Genomic DNA, 21,302 nt, shown 5'->3' with positions numbered 1-21,302 from the left:
GGATATTATAAACATGACAGTGTTGTTATGGGTGTAGTAAGAGAAACTGAAAAATAACTGTTAATACTTACATTAGCAAAAAATAAAAGGAACATCAGAAATATGGTTTTGAACACACTTCTGTTTGATGTTTAAATTATTCATCTTATGTTTTAGTTCAATTTGATTATTAACTGGCTTTGATTTTATCTGCATTTTTTGTGAATTGTATGTTGCAGGCAAAGCTACCTCGTGGCATAGACAAAATCCGTCCACACTTAGAGCAGATAGACAATGTTCCGCTACTCGTTTCGTTGTTCACAGACTGTACGCCATTAACAACATGTGAAATGTTGCATATTATGCAAGAGTACAAAGAAGTGGTATGTGTTTTGGGATCTGCAGCAAATGCTGATAACATGCCCATTTTTTTACAAGCTGATGCAAGGTATGATATAAAGTAACATTCTACTTACATTTGATTTTATAGGTGTTTTGCAGCAGCATTAATTCACGAAGAAACCTCACAGTGAGGCTAACAATTTATTACTTTCTTTATAACAAAGATATGTTGTCACTAGTTTTAAGGATGACAACTTCATTATATTAGATCAGGTGTACCTTTCATTCCAATTGATGCATAGTGAGGAAATTCTCCAGGATGTAGAATGTCTCAGGAAAACAAGAATATACAGTGAATATTTACAATGAAAAACAAATATATTAATGTACTTTCCACAGACTCCAAGTGAAATGATTGTCATTTATATAGAATGAGTGAAAAAAATTAAACCTATTTTCATTCAAATGGTAATAAATACCAAATTGAAAAATCACTTTTCAACCATTATTTATGATGATCACATTACTGCACTGAATTTGTACAGAAGTTAGATTGTGCCAGTACTCACATCATCTGATATTAGGCGTAACGTATACATCAGTTGGTTGTGCTAAGAAGTAAAAGGAGATGACCACCAATAAATACTTCAGGCTGCTTTTAAACTGAACTTTATTAGTAGTTAAACTTTTAAGGATGTTGGAAAGTTACTGGAAATGTGTTTTTCTCAATAATGGAAACTTTTTGGACCAAAGTGAGTGACTAAATGTATATGAGCATTATTATTTCTAGTATTGTTTCCATGAACTGAGCTGTTGTATTGTATTGTATTGTCTTTTTTATTGGTCCTGTTGTCTACATAGCAGCTTATGCATAAGACATTGGACAAGTCAAGTTATAAATATACTAGCTGAAAGTCATTTCAAGGCATACATATTTAAGGTTACAATAATACACTTTGCACGGAAGTATTTATATAACACTGATTTGAAAAAGAGATATATATTTTAATGATAAATTTCATTAAGGAATAATATATAGGGAAGTAGTAGTTAATATCGCTATGTCCTTGCACAGCTCTCTGCAGGATTTTCTTGAGTTCACACCACAAATAACACAGGCCAATGATGGAAAAACTTTTTTGCTGAAAATACCTTCTTATGTTTTTTTTACGATGGGAAATCCAAATATGATACTTAAAAACTGTATCACCCACCATTTCTTCACATTTTACAGTTAAATTTATTAAATTAAGAGATTTTTAAAGAATTTAACAGCTTTTATATAGTTAAAATAATTTTAAAAGGAGGTGTAATGAATGTAGATGACGTTGGCAGCACTGGTGAAAAACATTTGCTCGCAAAAAAATGTCGAATCTGTTTTTGTGTTAACAGATGGTGTTTGTTTACTGTCAACCTAACTTCACTTTCCCGTTTCCTGTACATGTGCTCAGTACATTGTCTAATTGTGGTTGTAAAAACTCTGCTGACAGTTTTTGTTGTATTTGTAGTGAATTTGTGATTAAAAAGCACCAAAGAAACATTACATATGAGGTGCATTCAAGTTCTAAGGCCTCCGATTTTTTTTCTCCGGACTGGAAAGAGATAGAAACATGCGCATTGTTTTAAAATGAGGCCGCGTTCATTGTCAATACGTCCCAGAGATGGCAGCACCGTACGGCGGATGGAATTTTACCGCCAGCAGCGAGAGTGAGAACTGTTTTAAATACTTAAAATGGCGGCGTTTTCCTTACTTGAACAGCGTGCAATCATTCATTTTCTGAATTGGTGTGGTGTGAAACCAATTGAAATTCTTCGACAGTTGAAGGAGACATGTGGTGGTGGAGTTATGGATGTGTCGAAAGTGCGTTCATGGGTGCGACAGTTTAATGAAGGCAGAACATCGTGTGACAACAAACTGAAACAACCTCTGGCTCGCACAAGCCAGTCTGACGACATGATCGAGAAAGTGGAGAGAATTGTTTTGGGGGATCGCCGAATGACTGTTGAACAGATTGCCTCCAGAGTTGGTATTTCTGTGGGTTCTGTGCACACAATCCTGCATGACGACCTGAAAATGGGAAAAGTGTCATCCAGGTGGGTGCCACGAATGTTGACGGACGACCACATGGCTGCCCGTGTGGCATGTTGCCGAGCAATGTTGACGCGCAACGACAGCACGAATGGGACTTTCTTTTCATCAGTTGTGACAATGGATGAGACGTGGATGCTATTTTTCAATCCAGAAACAAAGCGCCAGTCAGCTCAATGGAAGCACACAGATTCACCGCCACTAAAAAAATTTCGGGTCACCGCCAGTGCTGAAAAAATAATGGTGTCCATGTTCTGGGACAGCGAGGGCGTAATCCTTACCCATTGCGTTCCAAAGGGCACTACGGTAACAGGTGCATCCTACGAAAATGTTTTGAAGAACAAATTCCTTCCTGCACTGCAACAAAAAAGTTCGTGAAGGGCTGCGCGTGTGCTGTTTCACCAAGACAACGCACCCGCACATCGAGCTAACGTTACGCAACAGTTTCTTCGTGATAACAACTTTGAAGTGATTCCTCATGCTCCCTACTCACCTGACCTGGCTCCTAATGACTTTTGGCTTTTTCCAACAATGAAAGACACTCTCAGTGGCCGCACATACACCAGCCGTGCTGCTATTGCCTCAGCGATTTTCCAGTGGTCAAAACAGACTCCTAAAGAAGCCTTCGCCGCTGCCATAGAATCATGGCGTCAGCATTGTGAAAAATGTGTACGTCTGCAGGGCGATTACGTCGAGAAGTAATGTCAGTTTCATCGATTTCGGGTGAGTAGTTAATTAGAAAAAAAATCGGAGGCCGTAGAACTTGAATGCACCTCATACTTTGTGAAAAAGGTTTATCTATCATACTTTGGATCTAAACCTGGTGTTTAAGATAAATCTTGGACGTCACATAAAGTATGTTATGTGTGTGTTGAAGATCTGAGAAAATGGTCCAAAAATCAGAAAAAAAGCCTTTATATTTGCTGTTCCTATGATTTGAAGGGAGCCAAGAAATCATTACAATGATTGTTACTTTTGCAGTGTTGATATTACTGGTCATAATTCGAAAAATAAGAAGGTAATAAGCTACCCTAACCTTCCGTCTGCCATCCGACCAGTAGGGAATGGTGTAGAATTGCTGGTCCCTGAGCCACCAGATGATTTAAATTCTATTCCAACAGAAGTATTTTCTGATGTGTACAATCTGATTTACATGAACCAGATGGTGATGAATTCGATTGTAACACGGAAAGTCTAGAGCTCAAATTGTTTACTCAGACTGAGCTTAATGATTTGGTTAGGGATCTGGGCTTAACGAAAGAAAAAGCTGAATTTCTTAGCTCTAGATTAAAAGAAAGCAACTTATTGGCAATTGGAAACAGCATATACATTTGTAGAAAGAGAGAGCAGCAAATTTCCAAGTTTTATCAACAAGAAGGTGATTTATTGTACTGCTCAGACATTCCTGGTCTGGTGAATGAGTTTGGTATTGAATACAAAAAGGAAGACGTGAGGCTGTTCATTGATTCATCCAAAACTAGTTTAAAGGCTGTTTCATTACACAATGGTAACATGTATGCATCTATACCTGTTGGACATTCTGTGCATATGAAAGAAAGCCATCAAAACCTAGAAATAGTGCTAAATGAAATAGGCTAGTCTGCTCATGGTTGGATGATATGTGGCAGTCTAAAAGTAACATGCATGCTCCTTGGTCAGCAATGCGGCTTTACCAAATTTCTATGTTCCTTGTGTCAATGGGACAGTAGGGCTAGAGATCAAAGGTGGCGCAGAAAAAACTGGCCTGTGAGGGAGTCCTTAAAACCCGGTGAGAAGAGCATTTTACGCTAAATCTTGTAGATCCAAAAAAACATACTCCTACCACCTCAACATATAAAGTTAGGCCTAATGAAACAGTTTGTAAAGGCTTTGCCTAATGATGGACCATGTTTTAAATATCTCTGCCAAAAGTTTCCACACCTTTCAGAAGTTAAACTCTAAGAAGGGGTCTTTGTAGGACCTGACATTAGAAAATTGATGTTTGATGTTGACTTTGAATCCACAGTGACCTTAAATGAGAAAGAAGCATGGGTATCATTCAAGTAATTTGTTACTAAATTTTTAGGACATGAAAAAGACCCAGAATATGTTTCTGTTATAGCAACAATGTTAAAGAAGTTTAAAACTGTATGATGTTTAATGAGTCCGAAAGTTCACTTTTTGAACAGTCAACTTGATTACTTCCTGGAGAATATGGGAGATGTTAGTGAGGAGCAAGGAGAACATTTTCACCAGGACATTAAAGTGATGGAAAAAGTTGGTCACTTCACAGAGAAGTTCAGCAAGTGATTCATTGTAGAAAAAGCTACACAAGAAGCTTCAGAGAAAGAAGAGAAAGAAAATACAAACCAATTCTAGGTGACAAGTGCAACCTCTATTAACACATATTGTTTTAAGTAACTTACTGTAAATACAAACCATGCTTATGTTGTGACAAAGTGTTTCATTAATTTCCCGTTTACTGTATAGCATAGGATTTTTATGCTGTATAAGAAAAAGCATCTTGCTCGAAAACTATGGGCGATGCAGAAGACTAAGGCTAGATTTGGATTCAGCTTATAAAAATCTATAAAGATCAGTTATCAAAGTAAAAAAAAAAAAGTTTTTTAAAAAAATTTTTCGTTGGCCCGTGTAATTCTTATTATATGTTTTCGGACCTGGAAAACTCAAGCTTGGACTGATGAGGGCTACCCCAGAAAATAACCCCATATTACATTATGGAATGAAAGTACGAATAATACCACCTATGTCTGACAGCACATTCACATTGCAAATAGAGATCTGTTTAGCCACTTCAGCAGTTCTGTGGTGTGCTTCTGCCTGTTGACTGTGTTACCAAGCTGTAATACCAAGAATTTAACGCTTTTTCTATCTTCTATCTGTTTTCGTCATATTTTTGCCATATATATTGGTGGTAACCCTTTTACAAGCAGTGCACTCTAGTAGCAGAAGCCGACCTTGGGGAAGATCAGTTTGGATTCCGTAGAAATATTGGAACACGTGAGGCAATACTGACCCTACGACTTATCTTAGAAAATAGATTAAGGAAAGGCAAACCTACATTTCTAGCATTTGTAGACTTAGAGAAAGCTTTTGACAATGTTGACTGGAATACTCTCTTTCACATTCTAAAGGTGGCAGGGGTAAAATACAGGGAGCGAAAGGCTATTTACAATTTGTACAGAAAGCAGATGGCAGTTACAAGAGTTGAGGGGCATGAAAGGGAAGCAGTGGTTGGGAAGGGATTGAGACAGGGTTGTAGCCTCTCCCCGATGTTATTCAATCTGTATATTGAGCAAGCAGTAAAGGAAACAAGAGAAAAATTCGGAGTAGGTATCAAAATCCATGGAGAAGAAATAAAAACTTTGAGGTTCGCCGATGACATTGTAATTCTATCAGAGACAGCAAAGGACTTGGAAGAGCAATTGAACGGAATGGACAGTGTCTTGAAAGGAGGATATAAGATGAACATCAACAAAAGCAAAACGAGGATAATGGAATGTAGTCAAATTAAGTCGGGTGATGCTGAGGGAATTAGATTAGGAAATGAGACACTTAAAGTAGTAAAGGAGTTTTGCTATTTGGGGAGCAAAATAACTGATGATGGTCGAAGTAGAGAGGATATAAAATGTAGACTGGCAATGGCAAGGAAAGCGTTTCTGACGAAGAGAAATTTGTTAACATCGAGTACAGATTTAAGTGTCAGGAAGTTGTTTCTGAAAGTATTTGTATGGAATGTAGCCATGTATGGAAGTGAAACATGGACAATAAATAGTTTGGACGAGAAGAGAATAGAAGCTTTCGAAATGCGGTGCTACAGAAGAATACTGAAGATTAGATGGGTAGATCACATAACTAATGAGGAAGTATTGAATAGGGTTGGGGAGAAGAGAAGTTTGTGGCACAACTTGACCAGAAGAAGGAATCGGTTGGTAGGACATGTTCTGAGGCATCAAGGGATCACAAATGTAGCATTGGAGGGCAGCGTGGAGGGTAAAAATTGTAGAGGGAGACCAAGAGATGAATACAGTAAGCAGATTCAGAAGGATGTGGGTTGCAGTAAGTACTGGGAGATGAAGAGGCTTGCACAGGATAGGGTAGCATGGAGAGCTGCATCAAACCAGTCTCCGGACTGAAGACCACAACAACAACAACAAGAACCGATACTCTAACAAAGGATATTACTGTATTTCGCTACTGGAGAATAATACTGCAACAACAAAACATGAACGAGAGAATAAAACTTAAATTGCAAGGGAAATGCAGCATATAGAGGGAAAAAAACACAGAGTTCATACAAGCGTCTGCCAACAGCAAAATTCAAAATGTGTAAAAGGCCTTAGGAAGACTATGTAATGCTTCGTAACAATGAGTCACCTCCGATGAGCGTGATGTCACAACTGTTTACATTACATTCATTTAAGCAGTTATGAGTGGGCTCAAGTTCATGCGCAGTTCAATCGCATATGAGTAGTACCTTCTCCAGCTTCTGGATACAGAAATGTCACTGTTGGGTGTGTAAGCAGCAAACTGTGGTAGGCCTATCTGAACCGGGCGGAAATTTTGGGGCACAAATTCATATTATTGAGGAAGAAAACCTTGTCACAAAGCGCCTAGAATCTAGCGCACATTGGTCTATCCATTATTCAAATGATTTTGAAACACATCCGTGTTGGTTTTTGAAAATTTTTGAACACATTCTCAGTTGATTTCTGAATGAATCATAAATTGATTTTTGAATGTGTGCATAGTGTACAGGATGTCTCTGCCAGGGAATCCTCGTCGCATCTAGAAGTAAACTTTCCTGCAGACAAAAAGGGATGGGGCTATACGAGTTGAGTGGAATAAAGCCGAACAGGTGAATACCAACTGCTGTTTATGTGATTGATTGGGTATGCGAATGAGATAGTTTGGGTATGCGAATGATCAGTGTTGTTTTAATTACTAGCGAAGTCCATAGATTCATACTACCAGAGTGGAAATAAGTGACTAACAGAATAACAAGTAAGAAAGATTACATATTATCTTCTCGGTGTATCTAAGAAAATGAAGTTTTGACAGAAAATTTTTGGTCAGATCGCTAAACTAGAAAGGGCAAGTTGTACAGTCCCCAGCTAGCAGCCGCTTAAAGTACATTGTGGGAGTAGCGCAGAAAACACGTTTTATGAACATTTAATAACGTCTAACTGGTGAATAATCGCTGGATAACTAAATGGGTGATTCTGGCAGGGTTATTAGAGTTAACAGGAGAGTGAGTTTTGACAATGGTAGGAATAGTTACAGAATTAGTGATTCGAAGATTGTTTTTTAGAACAAAGGAGAAGAAGAAACGGGGACATCACACAAATAATGGAAGAATATGACGATTCCAAGTTTATCCAAAAATTTCGTATTATTACTTTTCGATATCATGCTTGAGAAACTGGAGTATATGAATGAAATGTGAAACTATACCTAACATAAAGCTCTCTGCTTGCAGTAGGCCAGATAGGCATTTGATATTGGTACTTTATGAATTATATTCTGTCGTATTATAAAAATGACCATTATTACCAAAACTGTCTCACTTATTTGGTGTGCGTTAAAATTCCTGCAATATTAGAAAGGCCTGTTTTCTTTTATCTAGCAGATAGTGACAAAATAAACGTAATTGGATCGAGAAACCACACCACCATCTACTATTGCCTCTGTTCGAAATATCGTAGATCCAGGGCTGATGCGCATAGGAGTCTGAGCTATAGTGGTGGACGGAGGGGGGGATCGTTAGTCTCCACGTGATCCGTGTTTACATTTAGTAATTTTTTTGTTTCCTCTTCGTTTACTGCTCTCACGTCAGATTGATTTCTATGGCTGGAAGCTATCAAGTGAATTAAAATACATTCTCGTAATTACAGAAGACTAAAATGTGTTCTTAGTTTCAGATTTTATTTTATTTCCACGTTTATGACAGCCAAGCATTAATCGCCTTGCAGAATAATGAAGTTACTTTTATCGCTTTGCTAAAAAAACTCGGCTTTTATCTATCTTTTCTGCTGAGGCAGCCAATTTGTTTGAAACAAAGTGTTTACCACACTATTGGTTAGTTTCAACCGTTCGTTGCATTTCAAATGCACATTTACATTTCTAGCATGTATGCCATTATGCCATAATAAAGAACTCAACATGAGAAAATACAGTACTAGTACTCCAAGAAAATTTAACATCCTGAAAACCACACTGAAGAGCATCAGGTCGAGGCCTACTTCTTCGGTAATCTGGACATATGAATGTGTACCTTAAGCGGAATTATTCATTTCAGTATGGTTCACGAAATTCCGACACTCTTGGAGTATCCTCTGATGTCTTGTTTATTTTATGACATAATGTAAGATCTTTTAATGTTTTACACATACGGGCTTGCTACGTCGTCGCGCAAGTGCGGTGACGCCTCTTATCTGCCGCTCTCTAGCAACTGATGGAACAAATCTATTTCTAACAGATTGCGGGAAAAATTGCGATTTGTGGTTTGAAAAGCGGTATTTTCAAAGTAAATTTCCTTTTACGCAAGATGAACTATGTGCGAGAATGTACGATGAATTTCTTAAATCACAGAGCGTTTGAATCTTGTTAGAAATCAGCTCTTTGATGACAATCCATTTGGAAGAATTTCGAGACCAGATCAGAGATTTATGACAGTATTAAACATTTTATTGGCACATTTGTGTGATGTATCTTAAAGTGTAAAACTCACAAAAAAGATCAACATTATATGTGAAAGCTTAGCTTCTCTTGCAGCTTACTAACCTTAGAGACCAATACTATATCTGAAAGCTTTTCTTTCCTTGTAGCTGCACTATGTATATTAACTTTCCCTATTTTGGCAACACCCTGCAGGTATGATTATTTCTTCACTCAAACCGCTAATGTGGTAACAGGGCGGTTTTAACAATTGTCTATCTGCATGTCCTATGAATAGTACACTGGTTTGCGCTCCAGTGTTGACAAGAACTCTTACAACTTTTCCTCAAACTTTGCTGTTGAGGAGGATATTTGGTGTCTCATTTACGACACCGTGATAGACTGAGTGTGTGAATTTTGCAGGGGGCATTGTCAGGCAGTGTGACTTACCCCCTCGACCGTTTCCTGGGCGATTTTGGGGTCATGGTGAATTGTTGGTGACTTGTTCCCTCTGCTGATTGTGCGAGGGGCCCCCGTTTCCTGAATTCTGCGTGTACTTTCTACTCTTATGCCCTATGGTCCCACACCGAGAACAATAAGGTGCGCGGCAGTATGACCTGCCTTTCGGCAGCGTTGGCATGTCTGCTTGTATTTAAAACTTAGATGCTATTGTTCATTTGGGTGCACCAGACTGGCAGTAAAATACTCTACCTCCTCTCGCATCATCGCGAGTCATGTGGCATCATGTAATGAGGCGGGTGATGCTATTTTTACCTCTCCTCCAACATACGGGTCGATTCCACGCATAAATACATCATTTGAGCATGCTTCCGCCTGCTTAATTAACACCTCGTTATGGGCAGAATTCGAACCCAGCATGTAAGTGCGGCAAGCCACTGTACGGATTCAGTCAGAAAATGTCTCTACATCCTCCCCTTGCTTCTGGTGGAGGGTGGACAATTTGTCCCTTTAATAGCTGGCATCACGCCCATCCAATTACCTCTCTTAACCCAGCCTCTAACGTGGCAAAAGAGGTGGTGTTGCTAAGGGTGTGAACTGATTCGATATATTTACCGGCGTCACCTGACAATTTAAGGCGGAGTCATTTAATAGGAAATTTTTTGGCCAAGTGCAAGTGTGGCCTTCATCTCAGACATTTTGTAGAAAGGAATTTATTTGTTTGTTAGGTTTCCCCGTAAACGTCAGATTGAAATTGACTGCAGGGAAACTGTTAGCCAAAGTTACAATGGATGGCTGGGGTACTGTGCGACTTAATGGTGGTTGCAGCCATCATTTGCAGTGCAGCATGGTGTGTTACTGATGCACTTAGTTTGGCAGACTGTGTTTGAGCTAATTTTTGGCATTCTTCCGTCAATTCTATCTTTCTCACCATTAACTTATCGACTTATACTTGAAGGGCAGCTACTGGGTCTGGTATTTCCGTGGGGGGGGGGGGGGGGGTTCCCTTTGCCATGGGTTTGAGGCATGGTTACAATATTAAAACACCTGGTGCTCGCCGAAAACTTTACAGTTAGAGCACTCAAAACCTACACTCGACAGAGCACAAAAAAAAGGGGGCCTACACTCGACAAGCTGTCAGCATAGATGGCAGCAAGGCGGAGGTGGTGGCGAAGAAAAAATTGATCAGTGAACTTACAGAAGCTGTAGTTGCAGCAGTGGTGGGTCATCGATGACTGCATCCCGTTGGACGATAGCGGCAGGAAACAACAACGAAGATGATGATGGTCGGCAGTGTCGATGGCTGTGCAACGTGCCTCAGCTGGAACATGCGCGTTTCCTGGATGGCGGCATGCGGCCGGAACATGCCACTGTGCTGCATCAGAGCAGCATGGAAGACGGCTACCCACGGCGTGGTGTACCACCAGACTGTCTCGGAACGGCAGGGGCAGCAGCTGGCTGTGTGGCGCGGCTAGGCGCCTGGCCACACAAGTGGCCTGGCATTCACTGCGGCAGCTCTTAGGAGAGAACGCTGAAACGGCGGAAGGCTGTGTGACGAACCATGAATGTGGGCTCTTGTTATTGCACGTCACACTTGGCGTGTCAAGTGCGAAGTGCTACTGGCAGCTTCATTGGATATGGCTTGCTGAACTTCAGTTAGGTTGATAAGACGGGCCTAACGGTCAGCGATCCCACTGCTGGCACCAGATGTTAATGTGTCAGGGTTGGTGAGGAATGGAAAGCAGTAGGCACCCGTTGAGGTGATGAAGTTAAACATTTTTTGATAGACATGATAGTTTGTTTCAGTAAAAAGTAGTTGAAGGCAGGCCTAGAGAAGCCGTCGAAACTGAATGGGCTGTTGCCGAAGAGAGCAGGAGAGGAGAGCATCTACCCAGGTTTGAAGCTGCCAACAGAAGAGAACAGAGGGTGTGTCTGCTCCCAGAAGCTGGCCACGGCTCCATTTCCACATGACCACCTCCAAACATCCCTATTGGACAGCCAAATTGTAGACGTATGGTTCAGTAGCGTTACCTCGTCAGCAACACATGAGTTTAGCTGCTGATGGTTCAACACGTGAGTTTCGAAGTTGTTCTGTCCAGTATAATGCAACGTGACTTACGAGCTGAAACTAGCCACCAGGCAGAAGGCACTGGCGAACATCAGTTGAAATATAAAAAATTATTTTTTTATAATATTACATCCATTCAGTAATGGCCCCCCACTGTACAATAGAAACACCATATTTCCATGGAACAATAAATGAGGGAAATGAAAGCGGTATCAGAATCATGTGTTGTATTTATGGAGAAGGAACCACACATTGTGCATGGAAATCGTAAGCACATAACAACTGTATTTGACTAACTGAAAGAATGATCTCTTGCTTAAAGTGGCACACTATGTTAATAGATATTGCAGGTGTGCCTGTATGGTATCAGCGAAAACAGTTTGTGCAGTTAACTGAATTTCAGTTAGACTATATTGTAGACTTGAAGGAGACTAGTTCAACTTTATTAAGATTTGCCAACACATAGGATGTTGGGCAACAGCTGAATGGTTAGCAGTTTGCAAGGAAGTGAGTATGCTTCCAGTAGTGAGTATGGTTCCAGATGGCAATGATGTGCAAATTCATGCCTGGACTGCTTCATCAGATAAGGAACCATTACTGGTTGCATGGAGATTGCAGCATGAATTAGCACCAGTGTTGTACCCAGAGTGTCAGCTAAGACCATCAGAAAAAAATGTTAGCTGCCAACTGGACTACAGCTGGAGGTGCCAGTCTTCATCAACACTGAACAGGGCAAGACAAATCAGGAACATCGTTTAGTATATTGTTGTCATACATATGCAAGAGAGAGATTCTCGTCAGCAAGACAGTGACCTTATACACACATCTTACGCTGTCATATGCTATCTCAGATGTTTATTTACATCAAACGTTTCCTCGTTTGAGTATGTGTGGAACATGATGACATGGTGCCTGGCCTGAACTTCGCTATCAGTGACATCTCATGACCAGTAACAGGTGGATGTGGAATGGTCCATTACCTCGTGTAGTTGTCTCTGAGACATCTATAATTACATTTACAAAAGACTACTGGAGGCTGTATAAGATAGGCTAGAGAAACTGTAATTTCAGGACAATCTGTATATAGAAGGATAGCCCTGGGTTAATGATAATTTGCTGTGTATAATGTGTGAAAGAAACCTCTCTGAGGTATAACCATTCCTTCAGGGTATCATTTTTCTGTAATGTCAATCAGTAAATGTACATTTCCTGGTGGACACCAATAAAAATATGAAATGTAGTCTACAATAAATTAAAAAGAAATAGTATCATGAAAGATAGTTGACTTCAAATATTCCAATTCCAAAACAGCAAATTGTATTACCCCAAATAATCCAATTACAATGTAAAACTATATAATATATCTTTATCTCAGTTTACTTTCGCTGTTTATATGCTGAATTGATATTTTCTTTTCTAGTTTCGCTGTGGAGCCACTGTACCCTCAGGTCTGCCAGAAAATACCTGCATTTATACCTACAAAAGCAGCTCAAGGAGTTTCTCCTGTGGAATTAAATCGCATGCTCAATTCAATTGCTTGCTCAATTACCTTCCATAGGGAGGATCCAGTCTCCATCTTTCACTTAATATTGGAGGTAAGGATACTGGTAAGGTAAGATTTATCAGTGTTGCAGCCGTAGTCTACACGAATGAAAATTCTTCATAAAACCATGGCAGTTTTCAAGATAAACTTGCAGAATTTAAGGTCCAGCAAAATGCTGATGTTCTACGAGCATATATTTGTAGCTCATGAAATTTTCTAAATTTTGCAAAGATGTGCCTACATGTTACCCAAAAACAGTGTCTCAAACTACTACCAAATCTGAAAACCTGAACATCATGATGTAGTCAAGAACTCAATTGTACAAGTGTCTGCACATGGCACTCTCTTTCATATTTATCTTCTATTTCCTAAGTACATTATAATACTTGTAAGTGGTATAATACACCACAGCTGTTCAAGAAACTTGGTGTCATGTTAAGAAACTTCCTGGCAGATTAAAACTGTGTGCTGGACCGAGACTCGAACTTGGGACCTTTGCCTTTCGTGGGGAGGTGTGATGTTGTTTGTTTTAGAGTCATCTACCCAACTGCATTTCAACATTATTGACCATTGTTGATTTATACTGTAACCCAAATATATTTTGTTTGACAGGTTAGTTACACCATAGACTTAAATGATTATACATTTGAAATTATGAAATAGTGGAGAAAGATTACACCAGTCATTCTGATGCCTCACAGATCATTGTGCCCATATTAGGTGTCATTAAGACTATAAAAACAGATGGAAGGCATCAATGTTTGAGAAATGCTTATGACAATAAAAACATGCTTTGTAATTATACTACTCATAGACATGGCTTTGGTGTATGTATTTGATCTAGGTTTTTGTGCTTTACATGGTGTTAGTGACAGAAATTTCATAGCTTGCACCACTTTTGAATGACATCATTGTTTGTTCATTGCCGTTTTATAGAAACATTTATTTTATAACTAAAAACATTTTATATCTAAATTTTTGGTAAGTAGGATAATAAAATCAGATATTGATATGTCTGTGTCCGTGTGTGTGTGTGTCCGTGTGTGTGTGTGTGTGTGTGTGTGTGTGTTGGAATTTATTTTACTGACTTAATTCTTAATTTTCATATTGAGCATTGTTATTTTCTGCTGCCTTTCAAACTGTCAAACTACTTCTTTGATCAGCTCAAGAAATTTGTATGGCATAACTCTTATCTTCTTCTGCCAGAAGAAGGAGCCACTGAGTCCGAAAGCTTGTAAATCCTTTTGTGTGTGTTTTCCCCTATTGCCATTTGGTGAGTAGATTTTTTATCTATACATTTACATTATAAATATAATAGAGGGAAACATTCCACGTGGGAAAAATATATTTAAAAAGAAAGATGATGAGACTTACCAAACAAAAGCACTGGCAGGTCGATAGACACACAAACAAACACAAACATACACACAAAATTCTAGCTTTCACAACCAACGGTTGCCTCGTCAGGAAAGAGGGAAGGAGAAGGAAAGACAAAAGGATATGGGTTTTAAGGGAGAGGGTAAGGAGTCATTCCAATCCCGGGAGCGGAAAGACTTACCTTAGGGGGAAAAAAGGACAGGTATACACTCGCACACACACACATATCCACCCACACATACACAGACACAAGCAGACATTTGTAAAGGCAAAGAGTTTGGGCAGAGATGTCAGTCGGGACGGAAGTACAGAGGCAAAGATGATGTTGAAAGACAGGTGAGGTATGAGCGGCGGCAGATTGAAATTAGAAATTAGCGGAGATTGAGGCCTGGCGGATAGCGAGAAGAGAGGATATGCTGAAGGGCAAGTTCCCATCTCCAGAGTTCTGACAGGTTGGTGTTAGTGGGAAGTATCCAGATAACCCGGACAGTGTAACACTGTGCCAAGATGTGCTGGCTGTGCACCAAGGCATGTTTAGCCACAGGGTGATCCTCATTACCAACAAACACTGTCTGCCTGTTTCCATTCATGCGAATGGACAGTTTGTTGCTGGTCATTCCCACATAGAACGCTTCACAGTGTAGGCAGGTCAGTTGGTAAATCACGTGGGTGCTTTCACACGTGGCTCTGCCTTTGATCGTGTACACCTTCCGGGTTACAGGACTGGAATAGGTGGTGGTGGGAGAGTGCATGGGACAGGTTTTACACCGCGGGATTGGAATGACTCCTTACCCTCTCCCTTAAAACCCATATCCTTTTGTCTTTCCTTCTCCTTCCCTCTTTCCTGACGAGGCAACCGTTGGTTGCGAAAGCTAGAATTTTGTGTGTATGTTTGTGTTTGTTTGTGTGTCTATCGACCTGCCAGTGCTTTTGTTTGGTAAGTCTCATCATCTTTCTTTTTAAATATACATTTACATTATAAAATGTAATTGGTACCTTTTGTTGGACAATTCACAATATTTCTTAGCATGATGGTTTTGAGTGAATTTATGTATTTTGTCAAAATTATGCATTATTGAAACTGCAACAACTTTGACAGGTTTTGTAGTTGTGACTATGAGAAGACAGGAAATGGACGTTGACCATTGTTAGTGTCATTGCCGAGGGAAAACTTGTGTTGCATTGTAACTCCCACCTCCTACATAGGTTATCCACTTGCCTCTTTTATTTCACTCTGCTGACCCCTCCTGCTCACTACAATTCACTTTTTCCCTGGGCATAGCCACAACTTCAGTCTATGCTAGGGTGTCCATTCGTCCCGTTTTTCCCGGGACAGTCCCGTTTTTTACCAAAATGTCCCGCTGTCCCGAAAGTTTTTTTGGGGACGCTGAAATGTCCCGTTTTTTTATGATTCCGCTTGGCTAGAGTATTTTACGCTACTGGTTGTTTGACTTGCTAGTAACTGCACAATTACTCACGCTAGGAAGCGTGTGATGACTTTCAGCATACCCCAAACATGTACCGAACTGTCAAAAACCGCAAGTAATTTTAAACGCACTATAAGTAATGAATAACACCGAAGATTCTTCTCTTCTAAATCGATCCACTGAATCCGTCCTTTCGGTCCAGAGATACTCTACACCACTGATACTTGCTCTCTGGCTTTCGTCACCACACTGTTAATGTTTTGCACTGTGCAATCACTGTTTCATTATGCCAAAACGAAAGTGTAATTTTAACAGCAATATATAAAGCGAGTTTCCTTTTATCACTGGTAGTGGAGAAACTGTAAAATGTACGTTGTGCAGATCAAAATTTGCTATTGGTCATGGTGGAAGGTCTGACATTGTGAATCACATTATGACGAAGAAACATTGCATGAGTGATCAAACGAAAAGAGCAAATAAATGCGTGAATGACTACTATGTAAACTTAAAATTAGTAACAGAAATGGATAGGCAGTTGGCAGCACAAGAAGCTACGTTTGCATACCACAGTGCAATGCATAACCATAGCTTTAAGTCAATGGACTGTACTACAGCATTTGTTAAAAAAACTTTTCCATCCTAAACTTACATGTGGACACACAAAATTTAATGCAATCATTTCAAATGTTATTGCACCGTATGCAGCTCAGGACGTTTTAAATGAACTGAAAAGGAAAAGTGCTCGATTCATTTCTGTAATGATTGATACATCGAATCATCTGGATTTGAAGTTGGTTCCTCTCCTTATCAGGTATTTTCACCCTGAAAATGGCATCACGGTGAAAGTGCTCGAATTGGTTAATTTAGCTAGAGAAACTTCAGATTTACTTCAGAATTATGTGCTGGAGGTTTTAAAGAAATATGATCTTGAGGGAAAGGTGATTGCAGTTTCAGCAGACAACACTAACACCAATTTTGGTGGTAAACAGAGGAAAGGAAAAAACTATTTGTTCTATAAACTGCAACAGAACACAGTGAATAAAAGAGTAGGTGTTGGCTGTCCAGCACATGTGGTGCACAATTTCTTACAAACTGGCTCAGATTGCCTACCTATCCACTGCCAATTAATTATAAACAAAATCTACCAGTATTTCCACATATATACAGTAAGGGTTGAATCTCTGGACTCATTCTGTAAGTTTACTGAAACTGAATACAAAACTATACTTTGGCACAGCAAGACAAGGTGGCTATCTCTGCTACCAGCATTGGAAAGAATTGTAGAGATATTTCCTGCTTTGAAATCATATTTCATTTCCCTTGATAAGTGTTCTGTTATCCTTAAACAATTCTTTGATAACCTTGTGTCTATTGTTCTTCTACATTCTCTTGTTAGCCAGCTAAAACCTTTCTCCACAACAATTAAATGTATCAAGAAACAAGAAATTACAATAGCGGAAGTTTATCATGAAATAAACAAATTATTGGGCAAATTACAATGTAGAAAATCTGAAACATTTCTCACATCCTTTGTACATGAGAATCGAAGGAGAGGGTGAAATTACTGTAGAACAATTTCATATTTATGCAGACATCTTCTATGACTCTTGCATTGAGTATATTAAAGATTGGTGTTTACCATTTCTCACACTTTTTAAAGCAAGGAGCAGCTACAGTGGAAGGATATTCAGGACTGTTGTGTTTTTGTTAAAAGTAGTGTACCAAATTTTCCTGTTGATGAAATCAAACTGTTCGATGAATTTTCATGTGCACAGAACTTCATAAAAAGTGAAGGAGGAGACAAAGAAAGTGTTAGTGCAACGTGGTGTGAAGTATTTGCTTATTTCAAAAGTAAAAACATTAGCATGAAAAACATGATTCATTTGGTGGAGTTCTTGCAGTAGCCACCAGAAAGATCGCGGGAGGCGCACTTTGGCACGGCGCGTCACGGACGGTTGTTGCCGCAGGTAGAGTCCCGTCCACCAGAGGGCACGCGAGAATTCGGACGCGACCTCTGCCAGCATAACAACAACAACTCCAGCAGCATGGGCCGTGCCCAGTTAGTTAACATCGGGGCATGCCTAGGACACAGTCTGGTCTACACTAAGTGAAGTGCGGCGTAAACGTGAACAGTGTTACTACAGTTTTGTCTGGCAATTCCTAGGTCAAATGCTGCTGTGGAACGTGTGTATTCGTTAGTGAACTCTTTGTGGTCGAATGAAAAAAACACAAAGTTGAAATGGTGAGGGCCTTGCTCATTGTCAAAAAACAGTTTAATAGTGTATTGTGTACTGACTTTTATAATACAATTTCAAACGAAAATGCACTTCTTGATAAAGTACATAAAAGTGAAAAGTACGGTGATAGTGTGGCAGAATAATTGTAAAAAGTTATTTGGGATCATCTGAGTGCACGTTGTAAAGGTAAACTTGTATGTGTATTAAACTTAGTCAATACAATATTTATGTCCCGTTTTTTTCTTCATTGTCCCAGGTTTTTCTCTAATTTATTTTAAATGTCCCCTTCTTCAATGAAAATGAAATGGACACCCTAGTCTATGCATTAAACCAATTCTCCCCTTGTGCAAACAGGTACTGTCGCTGTGTGGCACATATGACGTTATCAAATTACACGTTACAATTCATTTATCAATATCTCATATGCTGCCTCGTATAAAAGCTGGTCTGTTATATACTGTTAATGCCAATGTTTTTATCTTTGAACAATTTAATTACCTATACAATGCAACATGTGATCTGGTCCTGTCAACAAAATCTGTCATAAGTGCTCGTTACACAGTTTGCGTGGATGAAGTTCAGTGTGAGTGTGACAGCATATAAGTTCATGATACAGATTGGCCTAGCAGAACATGCTTGTTGGAATATGGATACTATATGCAACTACTACAGCACCAAAGCCAAACACTGCCTGGATCACTAGCAGTATATCAACTTTTGAGAGGACTGTGTGCTTCTGAGGAGGCAGTGAATACAAGAGTAGAAAAGAAGAAAAAATAAATGATAGTCTATTAGGTGCCCTTACATGCTATACATGTTGCTGTTGTTGTGGTCTTCAGTCCAGAGACTGGTTTGATGCAGCTCTCCATGCTACTCTATCCTGTGCAAGCTTCTTCATCTCCTAGTACCTACTGCAACCTACATCCTTCTGAATCTGCTTAGTGTATTCATCTCTTGATCTCCCTCTACAATTTGTACCCTCCACGCTGCCCTCCAATACCAAATTGGTAATGCCTTGATGCCTCAGAATATGCCCTATCAACCAATCCCTTCGCCCAGTCAAGTTGTGCCACAAATTTCTCTTCTCTCCAATTCTATTCAATACCTCCTCATTAGTTATGTGATCTATCCATCTAATCTTCAGCATTCTTCTGTAGCACCACATTTTGAAAGCTTCTATTCTCTTCTTGTCTAAACTATTTATCGTCCACGTTTCACTTCCATACATGGCTACACTCCATACAAATACTTTCAGAAACGACTTCCTGACACTTAAATCTATACTCGATGTTAACAAATTTCACTTCTTCAGAAACGATGGTATGCATATGAATTTATTAATCTCATAAAATAAATACCTTATCTCTCGTAGTAGAAAATCATAGTACACAATATAGAAATTAAGCCAGTAGATTCAACCTACAACATGCATACATTTTGTGAAGATAGAACAATGTATCCATACCTGATCCTTAAATCCTACATATGAAAATTTAGGTGTAAAACACTTTTAGTTATAGAATATAGGCTTTCATGAGACCTGAATTTTGAATGGAGAAATGCAGAACAATTCCGACTGTCAGTGAGGCCTGTCCAACAGCCTCAACTGTTCGCCTGGAGCATCGCCTTTAGATGTAGGTATGTGTGCATGAATAAGTGCCTAAAACAGAACTGCCATTCCACATCAGTGATACAGAAAAACAGACTGCAGAATTATCTTTGGATGGATGTGTAAGAACAATAACCTTCCATACACTCATTCTCTGTAAGACCAATACTTTCCCATACAACTGTTCTGTCTTTTCTTGTCTTTGGAAAAGTTAAAAAAATCAAGTTTACAAAAGAAAAATTCCTTAATATAAAAAGGAAACTTTCGTGATACTCTGCAGCTAATCTTTACCTACCCACAAACTGGTGTTTTGCTTTTTATGCCATCATGAGTTGTTATCTGATGATGGGCTAGTAAGTTGACAGTTGGTTTTTGAGTAAATAAATAATACCTTATCTTGAAACTCCGAACTGGTTTACCTGTAATAGTCTTTGTGGACCGCATTGGTGCGGCTTGTTTCAACTTCGTCAATGCTGTAGTTGTCTCTGTACTAGGATCTGAGAATTTTCCAAGTGGTTCATCTTCCTGTAAAGTAAGACAGTTTACTTCTTATTTTAACAAGTGCTTGCATTTTAACCCAGTGTACAATATTACAACAGTTAGTAAGATGAAACATTGCTCCTCTGTTCAGTTTGACGTTAGTAAGCAGACTAATAAGAGTTTTCACAGATCTCTTTACATCTTCTGTCCTGCCGTAACACTGAACATCATTCAGCGTTCTCACTGGTACACTGCACTACTCCACATCAGGACGCCTGACTCAAGGAGGTTACATCATTAGTATTAATAAAGCCCGGGTGAGAAAGCTAGGAAAGTGACAACAAAGTGTTAAGGACATTTCATGTGGACTACATTGGACAACCAGAAACTGGCTATGTGTAATATTAATTTATCCATTGTAGTGATTGCCAAGTTCTATTGCTATGGATTATATTATTTTAAGAAATACAGTAACCAACCACTTTTTTTATATATTTTAATTGATGCCAATACATGTTTTGGGCTTTCACCTCTCTTCAGTTGGTGTAATACATATTTGAACCTTCAATAAGTACATCATTTAAACATAGACAATAATTTGGATGCTACAACTGGCTTTCTACTTTGCTTGTTGTTATCCCCATTTTTGTGTTCATAGATGTGATGCAAACACTTTTAGACTCATATCTTTCACAATAACAGAAAGATCATCTTGCAGAAACTTTGTGGCTTGGCTTGGGGATCATCAGCTCTAATGCTAAGAACATCTGCTCCCTGGACTGGTGTACCTCGTGACAGAATATTGCACTGCTGTCTGGATCAACAGCCCATACACCAGGCTCTTGGATAAGCAGCTCAACCAGACTACACACATCATCATAGGAACAACCAGAAACACTCCATCTTTCTGGTGTCTATTCTCAGCCACATAGTTCCCCCATTTTGCAGTGAGAATCTGCTCTCAAGCAGGAGTTTACAAAAATAACTAGTGATTCTTACCTCTGTGTGCATGAGGTATTCCTGCATTGAATAAAA

At 39.3% G+C, this 21,302-nt stretch overlaps 1 protein-coding gene across 4 annotated transcripts in view; it reads left to right on the top strand.

Annotated features, from left to right (window-relative positions):
- The window catches only part of LOC126162537 (transmembrane protein 94), a 501,552-nt gene that overhangs the window by 404,077 nt on the left and 76,173 nt on the right, over window positions 1–21,302 (top strand). For all 4 annotated transcript variants that reach the window (XM_049919114.1, XM_049919113.1, XM_049919112.1 and 1 more), the window contains 2 exons: window positions 219–427; window positions 13,015–13,189. In XM_049919114.1, the coding sequence (XP_049775071.1) occupies window positions 219–427; window positions 13,015–13,189 (384 nt within the window). The remainder of the gene's footprint in view (window positions 1–218; window positions 428–13,014; window positions 13,190–21,302) is intronic.

This window comes from Schistocerca cancellata, chromosome 2 (assembly GCF_023864275.1).
Source record: "Schistocerca cancellata isolate TAMUIC-IGC-003103 chromosome 2, iqSchCanc2.1, whole genome shotgun sequence".
NCBI classification, from domain to species: Eukaryota; Metazoa; Arthropoda; class Insecta; order Orthoptera; family Acrididae; genus Schistocerca; species Schistocerca cancellata.
This window is presented reverse-complemented; position numbering and strand designations above follow the sequence as displayed.